This window comes from Sphaerodactylus townsendi, linkage group LG02, assembly GCF_021028975.2.
Source record: "Sphaerodactylus townsendi isolate TG3544 linkage group LG02, MPM_Stown_v2.3, whole genome shotgun sequence".
Classification (NCBI taxonomy): Eukaryota; Metazoa; Chordata; class Lepidosauria; order Squamata; family Sphaerodactylidae; genus Sphaerodactylus; species Sphaerodactylus townsendi.
Genome location: NC_059426.1, coordinates 56,468,760 through 56,489,654, shown reverse-complemented (window position 1 = coordinate 56,489,654; position 20,895 = coordinate 56,468,760). Strand labels below are relative to the sequence as shown.

Sequence of the window (20,895 nt, the reverse complement as noted above, 5' to 3'; positions counted from 1 at the left end):
AGTCCTCCCACACGCACACTCCAGAATCAACCACTCATATCACTTTCTCATCCCCCCTCACCCTCTTTCTCTCTCCAATTTAGCTCTCAGTTTAAAATCTCTCTTGCCCACATATTAAAATCATTACAGTATCCATTTCTTAAATGCACAGGCATGAGTTTTATCATTATCTGGAGGGGATTTTAGTCCTCCCAAAGTTTGTTTGTTTGTTTAGATTTTGGATTTTTCTGCAAACCTGGGGATTTTCTCAGATCTGTAGAGAGATCTATTTTGTCTGTTGATGACTTCAGTCTTTGAATTCAGGTACCCACAGATAAGGCCATGTTAAGAATTAGATATTTTGAAATTAGATCTGACCCTTGAACTGAGTGAGGTTTTCAGAGATGTCCAGGTAACATATGGAGAAAAAAAAATCAATGATTACTCTATTAAGAATTTTATAGAGGCCATCGTCAAATTGATAAGTCTATAAAGAATGCTGGCATGCTCCTTCAAATGGCTTGTTTGTATTCCTAACCAGCTTCATGAAAGAACAGTGTGTCAGAAAGTCATGTCATGTTTGAATAATAATTTAAATGCAAGGCAAATAGAAACTAAAGATAGAGGGAAGTCACTCCAAAGGATTTGCATGGAGGTACAAAGAACCATGTTAGGAATACAGTTCTTGGTGGCTAGTAACTCAAGTATTAGAAAAAGTTTGGAGGCCACAGTTCTTCTCAGATATAGTACTAATGCCACAAAGGAAGTTTTTGGCCAATAAAAGCTGAAAATTAGTGTAAATGTCAAAATTAGGCTTGTTTTTAAAAGACAGATTGAAACACAGATACTTTTCATGTATCCAAAACGTATCTTTTAATCAGGATGACATAGGTATACTTCATTATTTCAATTCACCAGACTGCTGCTGCCACACCACTTCCTCCTCCTCATGGTTTGCCCGTAAGGCCAAGTGGATCATATTTATGTTATTGTCAGCCCCACCCAAGTGACCAGGTGGTTGACTGTGGCTGCACCGCCCTGCTGCTCCCATAGAGGTTTCCAGTGACATGGGAGGCGTACAAAGTGAAAAAGCCTCCCCACCACCAAGAAGTCCCCTTGGGGCTCAGTAGACTTATGCCACCTCTTCGTGGCTTAAGTCTAAACTACTGGCCTCTGGCATAAGGCAGTGAATGGCTGGGAGGGAGCCGACTAATGTTGATTCCTCCCAGGCCCGCCCCTGCTATGCCGATGGTGGCAGCAGGGGCACTGGCATGCTGGTGCAGCGTCCAGTACAGCATCCCAATGCCGTGGTTGGGGAGGAAAGTACAGCATCCTCCAACTCCATGGTTGGGGAGGAAAGAAAGAAAGTGGAGGGCAAATGCCCCAGGAAGGGCAAATCTGACAGCACAGCCATGCTCTGCTCTCACAGGTGGATTTGGATGGGGCCGCATGGCTGTTTCTGCACTGTAAACTTTGTAATTAATCTGATATTTTATCTGTATGTAGTGGTCTCCATTTTTACGTATTATATTTGTGGTCTCCATTTTTACGTGGTCTCAATTTTTACGTATTATATTTATACTGCTGATCTAAGACTGTATTCATTAAATTTGATTTGCACTAGGACCCTGGCTGAGCATTCTACAACAAAGAAGGTCCGGCATGCTTTGTTCTGTGGAGGAGGAATATAAAATCTACTGTCATCTTTATGTGGAACAAAGTATTATTGCATTCCAATGTGGAGAGATTCTTGGGTGTTACATTTTTCAAGGGGGATGGGGAGTTTCCCTCTGTAGGAAACAGTGAAGGATTACTGGCAGGGGCGTAACGAGGCAGCCCTGGGCAAACTGTAGCCCTGGGCAAAACCTGAGTTGGATGCCCCCCCCCCCCATGGGCGGCCATGACCAAATTGTTTTTTTGCACCAGGACATTGGTGCCTGCAGGGGGTGCATTTTTAGACATATCAGCACCAAAATGTCAGCATATCATCAGGAGACTGTCCTTATGCTACTCCCCAAGTTTGGTGAGGTTTGGCTCAAGGAGTCCAAAGTTATGGTCTCCCAAAGGGGGTGCCCCATCCCCCATTGTTTCCAATGGGAGCTAATAGGAGATGGGGGCTACAGTTTTGAGGGTCCATAACTTTGCCCCCCCCTGAACCAAACTGCACCAAGCTTGGGGGGTGCCATCATCTCCAGATGATACCCTGAAATTTTGGTGCCGATACATCCAAAAATGCACCCCCTGCAGGAACATCCTAGAAATTTGCCCAAGAATCTTTGTTCTGCATTGAGTTTTCTGCATTGCTGTCAATGGGGGTTGCAGGCTGTGGGGGGCACACTTCTGAAGTCACAGTCTCAAAACTTTCAGGGTCTCATCAGGAGACTGCCCTAATGATACCCCCCAGGTTTGGCGCAGTTTGGTTCAGGGGGGCCAAAGTTATGGACCCTCAAAACTGTAGCCCCCATCTCCTATTAGCTCCCATTGGAAACAATGGGGATAGGGGCACCCCCTTTTGGAGTCCATAACTTTGGACTCCCTGAATCAAACCTCACCAAACCTGGGGGGGTAGCATAAGGACAGTCTCCTGATGATACACTGAAATTTTGGTGCCGCTAGCCTAAAAACTGCGCCCCCTGCAGGCCAAAAATGGAAACCCATTAAAATACCCAAAAACGAACCCAGCATTTTGATGCCCCCCCACAAGGTGATGCCCTGGGCAGCTGCCCACCTTGCCCAATGGGCATTACGCCAGTGATTACTGGGGACCACTTGTTCAGGGACCCACAGAATTGGACTCCTTGGTCAAATTAACTTGAAATTTGGGGACTATTTAAAGGACAAGCTGAGGCGAACACTCCCACAGGCTGCGGGTTGGGGAGGAAAGAAAGAAAGAAAAGGATTCCCCTCTTCTCACAAGTCCCAAAACGGAGGAACTATTTCCTCAGAAATTATTCCCACTTTTTCCTCTGAGTACCTCTAGAATAATCAGTACTAGAGCCTGTATTGCTTTATAGCACAACATCAAAAGTTTTTATTAAATGAACGTTAAAGCTAAACTTGGTAGGAATGAGGAACAAATAGACATATAATGAAAAACAGAAGTATTTATAGGCATTCCAGTATTTAGGCTCTCATATGTTCCAAAGCCCAAAGGTGAGTTGTTTGGGTCCCTGCCTAGAATCCCCATGTCCACTGGCTTATACCAAGAAGAGTCACAGCTCTCCCCTCAGGAAGCTGGTCTTCCACTTCAACACTGTCCAGTCTCCCTCAGGCGTTTCCCTGCAGCCATATCTGGGAGACCTCCCCTTTTGGGAGTGTAAACAAGCCCCAATGACACGTTTCTAGGGTCACCCGAATTTTATTTAGCCCTTTCAGGGGTTTCTTTTTAGACTCAGACCCCTTTCTCAGTGTCTCCCTTCCTGGGACTCTCCCCAGAGAACACCAAACAAACAAACAAAAAAACCTCCCTTCAGCACCCTTGATGCCTCATTTTCAACCTGCAGGCAATTCCCCTCAGCCAATCAGTACAGGGCAGGGATTAACCCTTTCTGTGCTGTCGTTCAATTGAAACAACTTCCCAAATATGGGTATTTGTCACACAAACATCAATTTTGGTGCTGGTACCTAGTATATATATACTAGCGTCCCCGGCCACGCGTTGCTGTGGCTCAGTCTGGCGAAGTGGAAAAGAAAGAAAAGGAAAAGCGAACGGTTCGAAGATGTGTCATTGCACAATGCTTGCAAGGGAGGGGAGGGGCAAGGGGCTCCTCGCTCCCCTCCCTCTCTTCCGTTCCCTTGCATGGCACCCCACGCCCTCCCTCCTTAATGTTCCCCTTCCTCTGTTAGGGTGGGTGGCTCATGTCCAGATGGTGGACCCTGTTCCTTTCACTCCCTTCCCTTGCAGGCGAAGTGTGTTGCTGTTGACATCCATCAGATGGCGCTGTTGCAGAACCATACCATGGTTCCAACTGTCATAGGTGTGGCAAGGACACAATACCTCTCACAGTTCAACTGAAACGCACCCCTCCGAGATGTGTATGAAAGGTTATCCGTTTCTACTTGGCTTTCGGTTCCTATGTGTGTGGGGGGGGGGGAGAACTGGGCGGAACGTAGCTTGTTATCATGGTTTACCTTGGCCAGTGTGGTACATGAGCTGGGTAAGTAGCTTAAAACACGCTGGGAGGCATGAGCTACGTTGTGTTCAAATTTAAGAGCGTTTGGTCCAGCAAAACCCTGGACCCTCCCTCACTTTCCCCTTCCTCCGCTAGGGTGGGTGGGCCATGTCCAAATGGCGAGGCCATCCCTTTCACTCCAGATGGCAGCAGTTTTCAAAGAAGGCATGGTTGTTTCCCTTGTATCAGAGGGTGTTGCTTTGACGGCCAGCAGATGGCGCTGTTGCGGAACAGAACTGTGGTTCCAACTGTCACAGGTGTGGCATGTACAAAATAACGGGCACAGTTGTGACATGTACACAACAGGAGGTGTTGAAACAGTATGGAAACCTGGCCACATGCAAATGCGACGTTGTGTGAAAATTTCAAAGCAATCGGTCCAGTAGTTTGGGAGACTACCTGTCAGCAGAAAAACGCACTGATAGATTATTTTAAGTGTGTGTGTGTGTGTGTGTGTGCTCTTTATTATATTGTAAGTTCTTTAGGATTGCATCTAATGTTTAAATTAGAAATGTTACTTTAGATATTTGTATCTGTTAGTAAAAGCAATAGCTGGTAGCAGCTGATATTAAGACCCAAGGAAGTTAGTCCTGGAATTCAGTTTGGACCAACACCCAGTAAATCTCTTTAGCAAAAACAAAGACCCTTTTGGAATTACAAATTGAATCTGATGACGGCACCCCAGATGTCCCAGCCATTCAAGAACATGCCAAGTCCACCATTGGACCATTTGAACCTTCTTTTGTTGTGGAACTGAAGCACGGGAGCCTCAAGGCATAACCCAAGGAAGCCACCCATCTGATAATCAGATGGCTGGGTGTGTTAACAGCCTCACCCAGTTTTATGAATGGACACTTTCTGCTCCCTGTTTCTGCGCTCTTGTAAAGTCTTGCGGGAAGACGCTTGACAGCGAGATCTCATGGTTCCATTCACAAAGTTGTAACTGTACCTTTTTTTTATCTGTTGATGTTTCTTTATTGTTGCAAGGTAAGGGGCCTGCCCCCTTACCCGCCCTCTTGCCCTCCTTTGATGTTCGTGTATAAAAGGTCCTGTGTTTGGCTACGGTGGCACGGTCCCCTGACTGAGCATATTTGTACACCAGTTTTCATGCTCATTTATGAATTGTTGCAAGTACATTTATGTCCATTCCTTCCTTCAAAATGTTTAGGGCAATGTAAGTGGTGTCTTCCTCTCAAGCTGTAACTTCACAAAGATCCTGTGAAATAGGTGAGGCTCAGAGAAAATTGTTGGAAAGTTGCTAGTTACGCAGAAAAACAGCAGACTCACAAATTTAATATAAAGTTAAATGTTTATTGGGGAACTACATTTCAGATAGAAGCACTGCCGTTGTGGCTGTATGGGCACCCGCACAACTCTTGAGCACTGGTGTAAGTGCCCCCTATGCCAGCATAAATGCTCCTTACACTGGCAAAAGTGGCATTTACTTCAGTGCTGGGGTCATACCATTTCCTAAGCAGTTTCAGCCCCCCCCCCCTTTGGAATAGCCACATCAAGCCCAGGAGGGAAGGGCAGCGTATTAAATAGAATACATAATGTAATTTGCATTGTAACTATTTAATTAAGAAGGTTAGCTATTTACACAAGGAAACTGATATATTTGAAACCATTATAGTCAGGTCAGTTTTACAGAATTAAATTCACCAGAATATTGGTAAACATAAATGAGAGTAAAGATATCTAAACTCTAACATGGTAGTTAAATTAAAATATCTTATACATACCTAAACTATTTAAATATTTATAGATTTTTACAGTGCCTGATATGCTAGGTAAAATTAAAGTGGATTTTACTGATGAAAAGCAGATTAAAAACTACATAAACAAATTATAAAAGGAAAGAAGGGAAGTTGGTAATGTAAGACACAGGGAAGGAGGGGGTAGGGAAATAAATCCTTATAGAAAGCAAAGAAGATCATCAGAAAAATATTCCTCATAGCTATGACAAAAGGTAATCACAAATAATTAAAGTCACTTCTTTCTTGCAGAGATTATACATAACACTAGAAGTCTAAAGTCTAACAGCTCAATCCAGTTCTTGGAAACAGCCAGGGATGGTGCTGCTTCTGTGCTACCCTGCTGCTTCCAAAAGACTTTTAGGCGGCACAGGGAGGCAGGAGAAGCTAGAGAATCCCCAGCTGTCCGAAAGCCCTTCACAGGGGAAAACGGAGTTATGCCAGCCAAAAAGCTGGTGTAAGTCCATCCCCTCTGCCTCTGGTGTTCCAGGGGCCAAAGCCCAGTAGGAACTAACTAATATCAGCTCTGCCTCTGGGACTGCCCCTGGATTGACCCTAGTGGTGTTGGCATCCACATTTGGCCGACACAGTTCTGCAAGTCTTTCCACCTCCCTATTTGTCCTCCCACCTGGCGTAAATACCACTTATGCCAGCCAGAAGGGCAAACGTGTCGGTGATAGTCTGCACCAACTCCAGTGGCCATTCAGCTCCCCTATCTGGATTGGGCTGCCAAGATAGGAGAATTAGGGAATTGGTATTTGTGTTTAAAAACCAAACCTTTTATTCTGTTCCTTAATTTAATTCTGTATTTGCTAGTTATTTCAATATTATTTTTATTAGAAGTTATTTTTAAAAGACAAACAAAACAATTAAAACACACACACAAACTACTTTGAAGGGGAAGGGGAAGGCTCCCAATTTCCTATATGCCAAATATAAACACTTTTTTCTACTATCTCCATTTTTTCTCTTCGTTCTTAAATCCACAAGTTGTCAGTTCATTTTTGTTCTGTTTTGTTTTAATCAAAAAGGGGTTTCCAGTTATCAAAGAATAAAGCTTAGCCATTTTAACCAATTCTAATCTCTTCACAAACCATTCTTCTCTTGTAGGTATAGTTCTTCAGTGCCAGTATCCATATTCATGATGGATCAGTCTTCCTTTTGAATGGACTCAGAATTTGCTTCTGGCTTTCAATTCAAAGGCGGAAGGCTTTAAATGTTGACAGGAAAAAAAGAAAATGACACACAATTTAGTAATGACAAGAACATGCAGGAGTCACATTTATATCCTAGCATTAGGATTTATATCCTAGCATTTATATCCTAGCATTAGTCTCTAGCACAGCAATCCTAACAAAGTATACTCAGAAGTACATTCCACAGAGTGCAATGGAACTTATTTCCCAGTAAGAATGCTTAGGATTGCAGCTGAAGTATTAAAATATAGATTTGTCTTACAACACAATCCTATGCAAAGCCAAGCAAGTGGGTTTTTGTTTTTGCTATCAAGTTGGAGCTGAATTATGGTGATTCCCATTGAGGTTTAAAGGCAAGAAATATTCAGAGGTCATTTACCATTGCTTGCCTCTGTGTAGCGGTTCTAGATTTCCTCAGTGGTCTCCCATCCAAGTACTAATCAGAGCTGACCCAACTTAGTTTATGATAGCTGATGAGATTGAGATGGCCTGGGCTGGCCACCTAGATCCACTGACTTCAGTGGCGTAGCTTCCACGGGAAGGGGTGGTGATAGGTGCCCTGGGGAGCCGCTGTTGGAGTTATGTGGGGGGTTGAAAATTGCCCCCACACCCCTCCTCCTTCCCCCTCCCCCCATCCCACCAGGCCCGGCAGAGGTCACTGCCGGGCTGCGCACCCCTGCTTGCCCCTGCCCCGCCAGGGCGGGCAGAGGCTGATGCAGGGCTGTGAGTGCTCCTGCCCGGTCCCACCCTGCCAGGGACGGCGGAGGCCGCTACATGTGCCCCTGCTTGGCCCCACCCCACCAGCCCCTGCCGCCAGTAAGGTAAGTGGGGCATGGGGGTTGGGGGGCATGGTGGGGCAGAAAACTTGGAGTCCGCCCTGGGCTCCATTTTCCCTAGCTATGCCCCTGACCCACATCAATGTGCTTACAGTGGATTAACTGTTTTGGATCTAGTGGACTTTTTTGCCTGTGGAATATGAGTTCTCTGCCTCCCAATTCCCACTTCAATGTTATTCCCTGCAGGACCTTGTTCCCAAGGAGTAGCATTTCAGGGGACATTCTGGGTTGTAGTGGAAGGGGAGAGATCAGAAAATTGTGCTTTGAGGGCAGAAATGCTTCCACCTATGGAAACACTCCTTTGAATCCAAGGAACTTATTATGCAGTTATTGTACACTTATTGTACACTTGTTAATTTCCATGGTAATAACCTATAACATGTCTACTAATACACAGTTCCATCTCAGGGACATGTTAATGATTAAGTAGTTTATCAGTGCTACCGAAGCCAGTCAAAACATGGCATACAAAGCCAAATCACCACTGTGAAAATCATTATCAAAAATTAAATGTATTCCAGGTATAACCAACAAGAGTAAACTTATGATTATTCCCCCTGAAACAATCACTACCTACATCAACATCGTCATAGTCTTGATCAGGAAGGTAGGCCGAGTTTGCTGAGCTTCCTTCGCCAGTGTTTCTTGCCCATTCTCCTTGGCCAGCTGGGTTCTTCACTTGGATTCTGGGAAAGATTTTCTGTCTTGGAGCAACATTTTGGGTAGATTTGCTTTCTGAAGCTATATCTGTTGCTAAATAGTCATTGCTTAACAAACTCCTTCTCTCAGGTTTGAGATTCTTTTTTGCTCTATAAATATACATTACAAATAGAAAAGAATTAATTAACAATCCCCACCTGTAATATCTTCTCAAAGTTGAGAGATTATATTCACTTGTGACAAGTTTCACCTCTGATAGTAGCAAAATGATCTTGTAGATATGTTTCTGCTGATTTCCCAGCCCCAGGCAATGAAGGGTTTCCAAAATGGCCAATGTGGTGCAGCAGTTAGAATGTCAGGTCAATATTGGGGGGGGGGGGGGGGGAGAGGTTCAGATCTACACACTGCCATGGAGGTTGCTGGGTGGCCATAGGCTAGTCATTCTTACAGCCTGACATCCTTCATGAGGTTGTACTGAGGTAGTAAACTGGATAAGAGGGAAATTCTTTGAGGAAGAGTGGAGTTTAAAATGTGCTAGATAGAGCTTTGCAGACACAGTGAATTTAGCCCAGAAACTAAATGGTTACAAGTGGAATTCTTGTAACTCTAGTGAAATTTGGTCAGACCCAATTAAATGACATATCACCATAGGGATGGACAGTTGAATGTTTAATAAAGATTTACAGCCCCATCCAAAGGGGAAGGTCAAATTCACTGGTGGCAGTATAGCAGGGCCGTACAGGCAGATTTGCCCTCCCTGGGACACTTGCCCTGATAGGGGGGGGTGCAAATCCACCAGCGGGTGTCCGCTGCATCCCTCCCCAGCAGTGGGATGTGGTGCTGGATGCCATGGCAGCACTCCTGTGCCCTGCCGCCAGCACAGTGGACTCTGGGGGCTTGGCTGGGGGAGGAGCTGTCATTAGTTGGCTTCTTCCCAGCCATAGCCCTCGTTACACTGGCAGCACCGTTACACTGGCAGCAGGGCTTTGGACCTATGCCACCAAAAATGTGGCATAAGTCTATTAAGCCCAGTGGGGGATTCCCGGTGGCAGGGAGGCTTTTTTTTTTTTGCATTTTAAGCTTCCCCACACCACTAGGAAGCCTCCATGGGAGTAGCGGGCCAGTTTAGCCACAGCACTGCAACTGGGTGCCTGACTCATTGGATGGGGCTGTTAATAAGTCAATCAAAGATTGATCAAGTATTTTTAAGTTAATTTAGAACAACAAAAATCAAGAAAAGGTTTGATATTCATGGTAACTATAGACAAATTTTAGTTAATTATTAATTTGAAACAAATTAGCCTCTATGAAAAAGGTAATGTGCTCTAACCTAACCATGTAAGGTAAGGACTCAATGAAGGCCAACAATTAACTGAATAATTCTTCTCTGCTTCTTCTTGGAATACCAGAGCCAGCTTAGAGCTATTGTTATTTTTAGATTATGAAACTAAAACAGAAATAAAACAAAGCAGCAATTATGAGTAAATAAAAGTCTGTTGGGAGATGTGTGCATTAGAGCAGATGGCCAGCAGGGAAAGCTTTGCTATGCTCTTGGGTTTGCCCTTCTCTAAGGCGTGTTTCCCTAACAAATGACTCGGTAATAAAACTAAGAAGGTCGGCTGCTACCCTGTTTAGAGGCATGTGAATTTTCAGAGAATAGTTGATAACGTTTCACCATAGTCATAAAGCAGATGGTTTATCTGACAACATGTAACATATTGGTTGGCCATTGTCAGTCAAACATATTTTAAAGTCATACAGTTTCCTGTCTCTCTTCAGAAAGCACTCAGCTGCAGACAAGCAGAGAGACTTCCAAGGCATGCAAAACAAGGGCTCTGTTCTTATTTTCCAAAAGGAGTGCAGCCCAGGGTTGCAGCCCTGGAGGTGGGGCCTGGTGTTGTGCCAGAATAGCAGTGTATCTCCGGACTACACAAATCTGCTCCCCTGGTTGAAAACAGCACCTTTGGAGGGTACACTCTTTGGCTGAGTTCCCTACTCTCTGCCAACTTCGCCCGCAAATCTCCAGAAATTTCCCAGCATGGAGTTAGTAATCCTAGCTAGTAAAAGCATGACAAAAAGCCGCCCTGGCTACAGCTACTACCAGAAAATGCCCAATAGTACATCATGCTGAACCTATCATTCAGAGATGGCACAGACACACCTGGCTCAGAGTGAAAGGAATAGAATTGGGTGTTACCAACCTACTCGAGGGAGCAGTCTCTGCTTAATCTCTCCAGATAGCTCCATGCATATGGTAAGAAGGATGGGAAAAGTATTGCACCAAACTATCTACTTCTGGTAGCACAATGATAGGAGATTTTCAGAAAAATAATTTATATGGACTTTCATGTCTGGATCCAGCCATGGCCCCATATTAACTTGGTGACCCAGCCTGATTCTTCTGCATGCCAGACATCCATAGGGAGAAGGTCAGTGGTGGGATTAAAATAATTTAACAACCAGTTCTGGTGATGGGATTCAAATAATTTAACAACTGGTTGTTCCGAAGTGGTGCGAACCTACTGAATCCCACTACTGGAGAAGGTGTTGCCAAAGACCAGGGGATCCTGGAGTTCTCTCAGGATTACATCTGATCTCCAGGCTACAGAGACCAGTTCCTGTACAAAACAAGGGCAGCTTTGGAGGATGGACTCTATGGCATAATATCTCCACTAAGAAGGATTACCAGCTTCCTATCAAGGGTTGGAAAATCACCCTCCCCGGCTCCTGTTTACTGCTGCTCATCCAGAAGCTGGCAGAAGTATGCCAGTCCACAAAAATAACTACTAGTAATTCCTAGAGAGGTCTGATATTACATTCAGGTTGTCTCCAGAAGTGACTGCATGCCATGACCCATGACTGCCCATGCACCCGCTCTCAGATTTTTGCTGGTTGCCAGCTGTTGCTGATTGGAAACCTTCCCCTCCCCAAACTCACTAGTACCCAAGGTCAACTTCCAAATTTCCAGGAATTTCCCAACTCAGAGCTGATGACCCTAGCAGGAGGCGCTGACCAAGACTGCCATCTAACCTGGTGACAGGAAGGGGCTTCCAAAATACTGTCCACAATACTCCACAGTAGGGCCCTTTGAAGGCAGGACACAGCTTTGTGGAGTTCTGTGGGCTCCATGGATGGGATTGAAATACGGCTAGAAAAGCAGCCAAGATGGGGTCCAGCCTCTTGTGAGTATGTTTTCCCTCACCAGAGCTTATATACTTGTACCAAGCCTGTATAAGATGTTGATCAGGTTTAAAATGGGGCAAAAATACTAGCCAGGAAAAACAGGGACATTAAGCATAAGCATTTTATTGTCATTGTGCACGCACAACGAAAATTACCAGGCTATGGAGGTACCCAGGGGGAAGATGATGAACAAGGTGACTGAAACCCTGATTTTACTCCATTCTGAGGCCCATTCTCCATTCTGGCTCCCTTGAACTAGGAAATAGGAAAATCAGCTGAGGATTCAGTTGGGGTTGACACTGCCACTGCCACTACCACTGCATAAAGATGAGCTAGCACCCCTCCCCCCCTCATATTTCATGCCTTTTTAAACTTAAAAAAAAACTTCTGGAGAGGAAATTGTGCTGAAGTTTTCATTTACAGTCCTGGCAGCTGAATGGCCAACAAACAAATAAAGATGGAGTAACATGCTTCATCTAATGTGACAAAGTTGGCAGTGGCATATTGTCAAACAATTTGTACCTGGTTGATTTGTAAATAAGCACTCCAGCTAAGACTACAATAACAATTCCACACGCAACGGCCACTCCTACGATGATAGCCACGTAATCTGTAAAAATGCAGATTAAAATGATCATAGAGAACACTATTTTTAATATAAAATATTAAATATTTTATATGATAAAATACATGATTTTCTACACAGTATAGGGATAGAACTTCTACAGCTACCTTGGGAAAATTTTGCAAAGTAACTGGGTTTGCACTATATTACCTGAAAACATGTTCTGATAAGCTATACAAAGCTTAAGGGCCATAAACTGGCATTTAATTTTCTCAGCCTCTGAGACCTTCTATCCAAATAACCCATATACGATGACATATATCTGGGCACTGTGGAGTAGGAAAAGGATGACTGGGCCCTTCGGGGGAGGGTGGCCTACAATTTAAAGTATAAATAAATAAAAATAAATTATTCTGGCTGAGTCCAAATGCACCATCATTCCTTTGACTAGGGCACCTATGTCTGGACTATTTAGATTTTTTCTTTCTCCATTGATATACCATTTCTGTTGAGAGGGGGTGAAATGAAATAACTAAAGGGAACAGACTTACATCCATTGAATCATGCCAAGGGAAAGACTGTGTCAGACTTTTTTTGAATCAAAAAATCTCCCCCTTGGACTTTCCTGATGTCTCTTTTCAAATGATAGTGAAAAGGAAAAAGGAAGCAATGCCTGGGTGAAAAGCAAAGGGTAATAATTATTTGTGAGAGACATCTTGTTACATCTCAGAATATGACATGGACCGATTTGCAGCGCCATGTTAAGTCCATTAAACCCATTCGGGACGGGTTAGAGAGGATCCAGATGTGGGATCCTGTTCTCTACTGGGACTGGGAGCAGTAATAATATTGGAGCAGCTAGAATTTGGCTATATTCCTACAATGAGGAAGCTCCTTGGTCTTCACGAAAATGGTTGGACTTCAGGAAAGTTATTAGACACTTACTATTTTCACAGTTTTCTCCAGAATAGCCAAAATCACACCTAAGTGAAAACAAAAACATTTTGTGCTGTTCAAATGAAAGGAAGTGACATCACAGTAGTCGTCATATTTATTTCACATAAACTATTTTCTTAAAAATCTAAACTCAGTAGAGACTGCATCATGTAGCAATGTTTTACCAACTACCCAAGTGGAATAGAGCATGCCGCCAACAGCTCAGGTGAACTTTCAGGCATCTGGCTGTTTTGCTTTTTCCAGGCTGTGTGGCTGTTTCCAAATACATCTCACTGTGACATGCTTCTGAAGATGCCATCCATAGATGCCACTGAAATGTTAGGAGCAAAAACTACCAGACCACAGCCACAAAGCCCAGAAAACCCACAACAGTCAGTTGATTCCAGAGGTGAAAACCTTTGACAATTTCAGGCATCTCTTGCAGTGCCCAGACATCTCTTCCAGGTCATCTCAACCTTCGTTCATCACCGCTCTCACCAGTTTTACTGAATAGCATAGTTCAGTGAAGCATGTTTTTCCCCCCACCGGTCATGCAAAAATCCTGCTCAGCTGTAGAAAAATTCTAGATTCTGTAGGAATCCAGACATCCTACTTGGGTCTCAATTTCATGTCACATACCAGACTCTTGTATCTTCCCTTTCCTTCTACTACTAATAGTTGTGTGTGCGCGTGCGTGTGTGCACATTAACTGCTTTCTTCTTCAACAGCTAGCTGTGTGGAAGAGTTGTAGGAGGCAGCTTGTTCTTTGTTTACCTGCCAGAAACTATGATTCGAAGACTTATCAGAGCCATAGAATGTTTATATTTCTTAGTGAAGGGAAAAATTTCATTAGAATAGCACAGACTGCTAGTCATGTTCCATGATATTTTAATTGAAGAGATGTTCTGCAATCAATGGCAGGCAACCCGAGAACACAACAACCCTGTTTTTAGGCTCACTCATGTAGCAATGTTTTACCAACTACCAAAGTGGAATAGAGCATGCCTCCAACAGCTCAAATGAATAACAATAATTTGCAATAACAATAAATTGCAACTGGATTCTCTTGTGTGGACAACCAAAAGGTGAATTTGTTCAATTTTGTGTCCAAAAGGTGAATTTATTTAATTTTGGCAGAATAACAAAATACTTACTCCTGACATTTGTCACCCTTACGATAGGAATTAATCATGCATTGGCACTGTGGCACATCATGTTTTATGATACATTGTCTGTTGTCCTCTGGAGAACAATCAGTACACACTGCATTTAAAGTAAGAAAGAAATCAGTAACAATATTTAGCAGCTTTGGAAAGCCAAATGACAGCTTACACCCCAAAATGAATAAAAATAGCCATATGGTAGGCATGAAAAGCAGCTTCAGGAGGAAGCAACTGTAAATGAGGACATGTCAAGAATGCAGGTGTTGGTACACAATGAGTATCAAAGCATTCAAATACATTCTCTGAAATCCAAAGGGCCTCGTAAAATATTTTTGTGTGTGATGTGGTACCTTTTGGTTCTCTTGTTGATCCCTTTACAGTCCCACTCAAACTACCCCTGAAAGTCAAGGGTACTTCTGGGTTGATCCTGCCCCTTCTTGGATATTTTGCTGTTGTTGCACAATAATAATTTGCAACTGGATTCTCTTGTGTGGACAAACCAATCCACTTGCAAGTGTTTAGTGCAATGAAAGCACAATATCCAATGTGTAGCGTTTAAGGCGCCATAATAAGAAGCAGCAGGGAAATCAAAATCAATTATTTATGCACACAAATACACTTTATGGTCACACATAGGGCTCATTGGATCTTAATAATTATTTCATAGTAACATCAAATGCAGGAGCAAGGTAATGATCTCACAACCAAGGAGGCAACAAAACACTTTGCTCAGTGATCTGATCATTGCATATTTCTTCCTCTTTCATACACCCACAAATCAAGATTCAAAGGCCATGTTTACACATGTGGCCTCCTTTGCATTGAACTGGATTTGGTGCCCCACTCCTACACATGATGCCTTCTGGGTGACCTTGGGCTACTCACAGTTCTTTGGACCCCACAGCAACCCCTCAGATTTGCAAGAGAAGTGTCACTGCAGTTTTTGAGATGAAAACCCTGATCCTTTAATTAATCTGCTCTAACTTCACATGAGCCCAAGCATTAGAAACCAATTCCAAGGTTAAGAATCGGCACAAATTAAATCCACCATACTGTTTGTTTAAAAGATTACTGACACGTGGTGTGCCATTGCCTTCCCTAGTTGTCTACATTTTATCCCCAGCTAGCTGGATGCTCATTTTACTGACCTCAGAAAAATAGAAGACTGAGGCTCATTCCGCACATGCAGAATAATGCACTTTCAAACTGCTTTCAGTGCTCTTTGAAGCTGTGCGGAATAGCAAAATCCACATGCAAACAGTTGTGAAAGTGGTTTGAAAACGCATTATTTTGCGTGTGCAGAAGGGGCCTATGTCTTCCTTGAGCTGGTTATTTGAAACTGACTTCCATTGGGATTGAACTCAAGTCATGAGCAGAGCTTCGACTGCAGTACTGGGCCATGGGGCTCCAACTTTTTGTTAGAGGTCTTCTCAAATGGGCCTTTTGGTAACACATGTCAAATGGTGCAATTCCTCCACATGGAATATGGTCTTTCATCACATTTCTGCATTGCCTTTTACACACTTATTCATTCTCACCATACCCTTCACATATGAAAACAAGAAGAAGAAGAGGAGGAGGAGTCTGGATTTATGCCCAGCCTTTCTCTTCTGTAAGGAGACACAAGGTGGCTTACAAGCTCCTTTCCTTTCCTCTTCCCACAACAGATATCTTGTGAAGTAGGTGGGACTGAGAGAGTTCCAAATAACTGTGAGTAACACAAAGTCATGCAGCAGGCATCATGTGTAGGAGCAGGTAAACAGATCCAGATCTTATTCCCAAGATAAGAGCCCACTGGTCATGTGGTGTGTGAGGAATCAAACCCAGTTCTCTAGATCAAAGTCCACCACTCTTAACTTCACTTCGCAGGCTCTCAAACAAGGGGGGGAAAGGAAACAGCCTTATTCTCTCACCAACGATCACTGCCTAAACTCTCTCCCTCTGTCATGCACTGCTAAATCCTCTTCTTTATCTGTTGTATTCCAGGTCCACTGAAGGGGATGATATAAGCCTCAGAAGTAGAGAAGGGGAGGTGGGTGGGAGAGATGCTATACAAGAAAGGACCAAAAGTACACCTATCCTAAGGGACTATTTGTACAGGAATAACATTTTGAATTTCTTTATTATACTTCTATGATTTCATGCACAGATGGCTTCTTTGGGGAACATAGCAGTCTCTTACCCACGAACCAATAAGGTCCATCTTACCTTGCCAGATTTAACTTTCAGACCATCCAAAGTGCTCCTGGAATATTCTGCACAAGCTCTGTCTCAGAAACTCCAATAGGGGGGAGGAGGTTGGGTGGGGAACTATATGTTTAGTCACATGCTAAATAATTATTCAGATTCAAATATAAAGCTTTGGCACAAAGAGGGCCTAATTTTCAAGTTCTGTAAGTCTCTGAAAATGATTTTTAACAACGGACAGTGATAACAATCCAAAATAGTTATGAATAAGATGCAAAAAAGGCGCTCATATACACAGCAATGTATTTCCAGGTTCTTACATGAACAAGATAAGTCCTGTAGATACTTCTTCATCAATCCTTTTTTACAGTCACAGGTTGCAATAGTATCATTGCCTGATTCTGTGCAGGTTTGAGTTTGGCTATCACATATCTTCAGTGTAACACACTGTCGTACATCTAATAAAATTTATAATGTCTGTTATTACCAGAACGACAAGCATCACTGCTATCTACTGTAGATGTTTCCATTGATACACAACTTACAGTGGTAGGGATGAGATGATTCACATTTACACTCTTCAATACAACATTGTTATTACATCGCCCTCTGTTTCAAATATCAGTAAGACTCAAATAACATTCAAATGGCATTCAAATAAAATAACATTCATGAGATCTTGATTTAGAAGTGCAACCCCTTGTCCTTTAGTGGACTTAGTAAGGTGAAACTCTTAAGACTGCACTGTAAAAGGCCAACATTTTCATTGTAATTGAAATGCAATCATAACCACTTGGACCCAGCTGAACCCAGTTAATAAATTTCGCACCTAATTCAAATGCCATAATTAAACTATTCATTCCATCTTATTAAATTTTTAAAGCTGATTTAGAAGTTTCATCTCTTCAGTCTGAGCCAGAGAAACCCAGAGAAACCCAGCCGTCATTCAGATTTTGTACTGCCTGCATATTCGCTTTGCTGGATCCCATGTGAAATGCCTCTCTTCTTGACATAGTGATCCTCATGCACAGCTGTCAATTTCTCCCTGTTCTCTCTTTTGCTAACTCCCCTTCTGTATCAATAACTGCCAACACATACTATTGGGAAGCCATATAATGAATTCCTCATGTTCAGTGACTTGCATTTGATCCTAACACATCAGGAAAGAGGATATTGTAGCCAACTAATATCTTCTGATGGTGTCACTTTCTTATAACCTGTTTGTCAGATGCAGTTCAGGTCAATCTCTGGTAGGAACTCTTTGCAGTCATCACATATAGTAACAACCTTGGCCCTAGGACAGGACTCCACTTAATGCTTATGGAAAGAGGGGACAGACAATAGAGCATCCCATCTAGCATGAGCAGTTTGCCTTGGGTCCTTTATATGAGACAATATATTGAGGGCTGGAGCAACTCGGTGGACCAGTGATTGATACCACTGCCATAGGATCACACCATCACTCTCATGCAGTACTTACTTGTAAAAGATGAGCCATTGAGGTGGCTGTTAACTGCTGTTTGTACAAGACTTTCTACTGTTGAGCTGTTTAGGGTGGTGCTCATATCAAACATATTGATTAATGAAACCACAGTATAGCTCGCCCTTCCAGCTTCTCTCAGTCTTTTAAGTGTTGATGAAGATGGTCTGAAATGCACGCACACACACAAATTATTTAAGAACAGAATACTTTATAACAATTTAACAGGATTGTTTTAACGCTTACAGTTAAAATTGCACGTGACCTGGATCTGGGGTACATAGTCTCCTGCAAACATGTAATAATAATAGAGAATGCTGTTTGGCAGGACTGCCCACATGAACACAAGAAGCTGCCCCTCAAAGTCAGTACTACCTACTCAGACTGCCAGGTTCTTTCCAGTGTCTCTGTGTTTCATATAATCTACTATCTGGTCCTTTCAGCTGAAGATGCAGGGATTGAACCTGGGACTTTCTCCATGTAGATGCTCTACCAGAGAGCCATAGCCCCTGGAGACAGTGGAGTGTCTCTGGCCTTGAAAAGCTAGAACCCTTTGCTTGGGGAAAAAACTAAGCCCAAGGCTCTTGGGTAGATGCAAGGCAGGTTGCCTGGGCTAGTCTTGAACATGAGAGAATACTTCCACCAAGTAACAAGAAGGAAGTCAAGAAAGCCAACAACAGAGGAAGGTTGCTCTGTAAGATGCTTATGCTGAATAAAGCTACCCTACACAACTGGGCTTATTGGAATCAATGATTATCCTTGTCAGTTACTATGAAGTTAATAGGGTGCTTCCCAATGGAAGTCACAGAATGTATAAGGGCAAATATTACCTGCCTGTGTCTGAGTGTGGGCAACTATACTGCATCTTTATCCAGGGAATGATTAACTGTGCAATCGGGGCGGACGGGAGGGCAGGCGGTGAAGCCACATTGGAAGTGGTGGAAGGGTTGCACCGATGTTCCTGCCAAGGTATTTAGCTTGGTGGCTAGCCCTCTCAGTAACACAGACCTATGCCACCCAAAAAGGTGGTATAAGACATTTTTCAGGATGGGCTTTCCAGGGGGAGAAAGGAGTTTCTCCTTCTCCCTCGGCATTAGCACCAAAGATTCCTTTTTAGGAGGCAGTGAGGCAGCAGCATATCCAGATGCCACACTATCATTCCACCCCCACCCCCACCCCCACCCCCACCCCCACCCCCACCCGGATTGGTCCGCCCATGATCTAATTTTCAAAGCAGAGTCAGATATACCTACCCCCAGCTGAAACTGAATATAAACAATGAGGCCCCTTCCACACAGCACAAGCAGAGCGGGTTGAAGTCGGGATTAAGTAACCTGCTCTCCTGTTTATCCATTTGCATGCCTCCGTGCAAGCAGCGAACGGAGTCCGTGGAAACAATGCAGGTTTCTGTCACACCTTTGCACGGAGGCACAATTTTTTTACCTTCTTCCCGCAGCTGCGTAGCTACGTGGGCAGGCATGCATGGATCCCTGCAGCCATGCTGACATCTCACAATGCCACGAGATGTTCCTGCCACAGCTGTGAGGCGGGACCTTTAAAAATGGAGGGAAGCGTGGCCACTTAAAGCACTTCCCAGCCAGCCGTTTGCCCCAACGCGGCTGCAACTCACGTTAAAACAAAAGAATCACGGACAGCGCGATTCTCAAATAACCCATTTTAGGGGGATAACACAGGGCAGCCTCGCTTTAGGGATGAGAGCCATGTGAAGTCCCCTCCAAAATGTTTTTCCCCCGTCCCCAGCCCATGTTTATTGGCCTGTGCAGAAGGGGCCTGAAGATTACAACTGTGAATCATGCAGAGAGACAACAGGCACTCTACTCTATGAATGGCTCAGAGGAGACTTTAATTATTTAACAATTGTTTTGTCCTACACAATCTATTTGGTCATAGCACTCTAGTGTGCTCTAGCACATATTAAGTTAATGCCATAAACTAACACAAGGAATCTGTTTCTTAACTTCAGGTCTTAGGGAACAAATTGATAATGCTGAATCCCATAGGAAGGGATGCAAAACTCCATTCATCCCTGGCAATATAAATCTGGACATAGAGGAAGAAACTAATGAGTTCCTGGAGCAAAGCTGTTTCATGGAGAACTATAAGTCACTTACATTTGTAGGCTTTTTGCTGCACTTTCAACTACATTTAGTGCCAACACAGCAAATCAAAGAATTGTTCTACAAAGGGGTATTAAATTCCATGAAACTCAGAACACTAGCCTGAATATAAGCCAAATTAAAGTCAGTGAATTGGGTTAGGCTTGCTTGGCATGGTGAAGGGGGGCTGGAGCCCACAACAGATGTAAGCATTAGACTTTATCTTGTGATCTGCCTATGGAAAGTGCTGATGGCCATGGATCTTCCCAGAGGAAGTTTATTTTGGGGTGCTGGACCCATGTGGAGCAATAGATCCTGGTGATGTCACCCCCTTCCTACTACAGCCACTTGGCCTGTGCGGTTATTACTTTATGTGGGTCCTTCAATAATCCCTGGAGTAAACTTCCCCAGAGTTTGAAAAGGCTGCTGGGTGGAGGAGGGAGCAAGGAAGATTGAAGATCCTTGTGCAAAGTTTGCAAGATCATTGCACTGTATGCAACTCATTGACCAGCTTGCCTGACCCATGGCACTATAATGGCTGCGGGCAGGTTTCGCTTGAACACATTTCTTCACTTTTTGTTCTTTGTAAATTTGCCTCTCTTTCAAGTACTGCAATCCATGCTGGAACAATTTGCATTGGTACCTACTCAATTTTTTAAAAACATGT

The 20,895-nt window shown here is 43.5% G+C and overlaps 1 protein-coding gene across 1 annotated transcript; it reads right to left on the bottom strand.

Moving 5' to 3' along the window:
• Positions 1–5,444: 5,444 nt before the first annotated feature.
• On the bottom strand, positions 5,445–17,073 carry MUC13 (mucin 13, cell surface associated). Its single transcript, XM_048486513.1, has 6 exons — positions 16,952–17,073; positions 14,436–14,544; positions 13,291–13,328; positions 12,303–12,390; positions 8,515–8,746; positions 5,445–7,115 (listed from the first exon to the last, which is right to left on the bottom strand). The coding sequence occupies exons 1-6, from the start codon at positions 16,983–16,985 to the stop codon at positions 7,077–7,079; spliced, it is 540 nt and encodes a 179-aa protein (XP_048342470.1). The 5' UTR covers positions 16,986–17,073; the 3' UTR covers positions 5,445–7,076.
• Between the last annotated feature and the right edge of the window lie 3,822 nt (positions 17,074–20,895).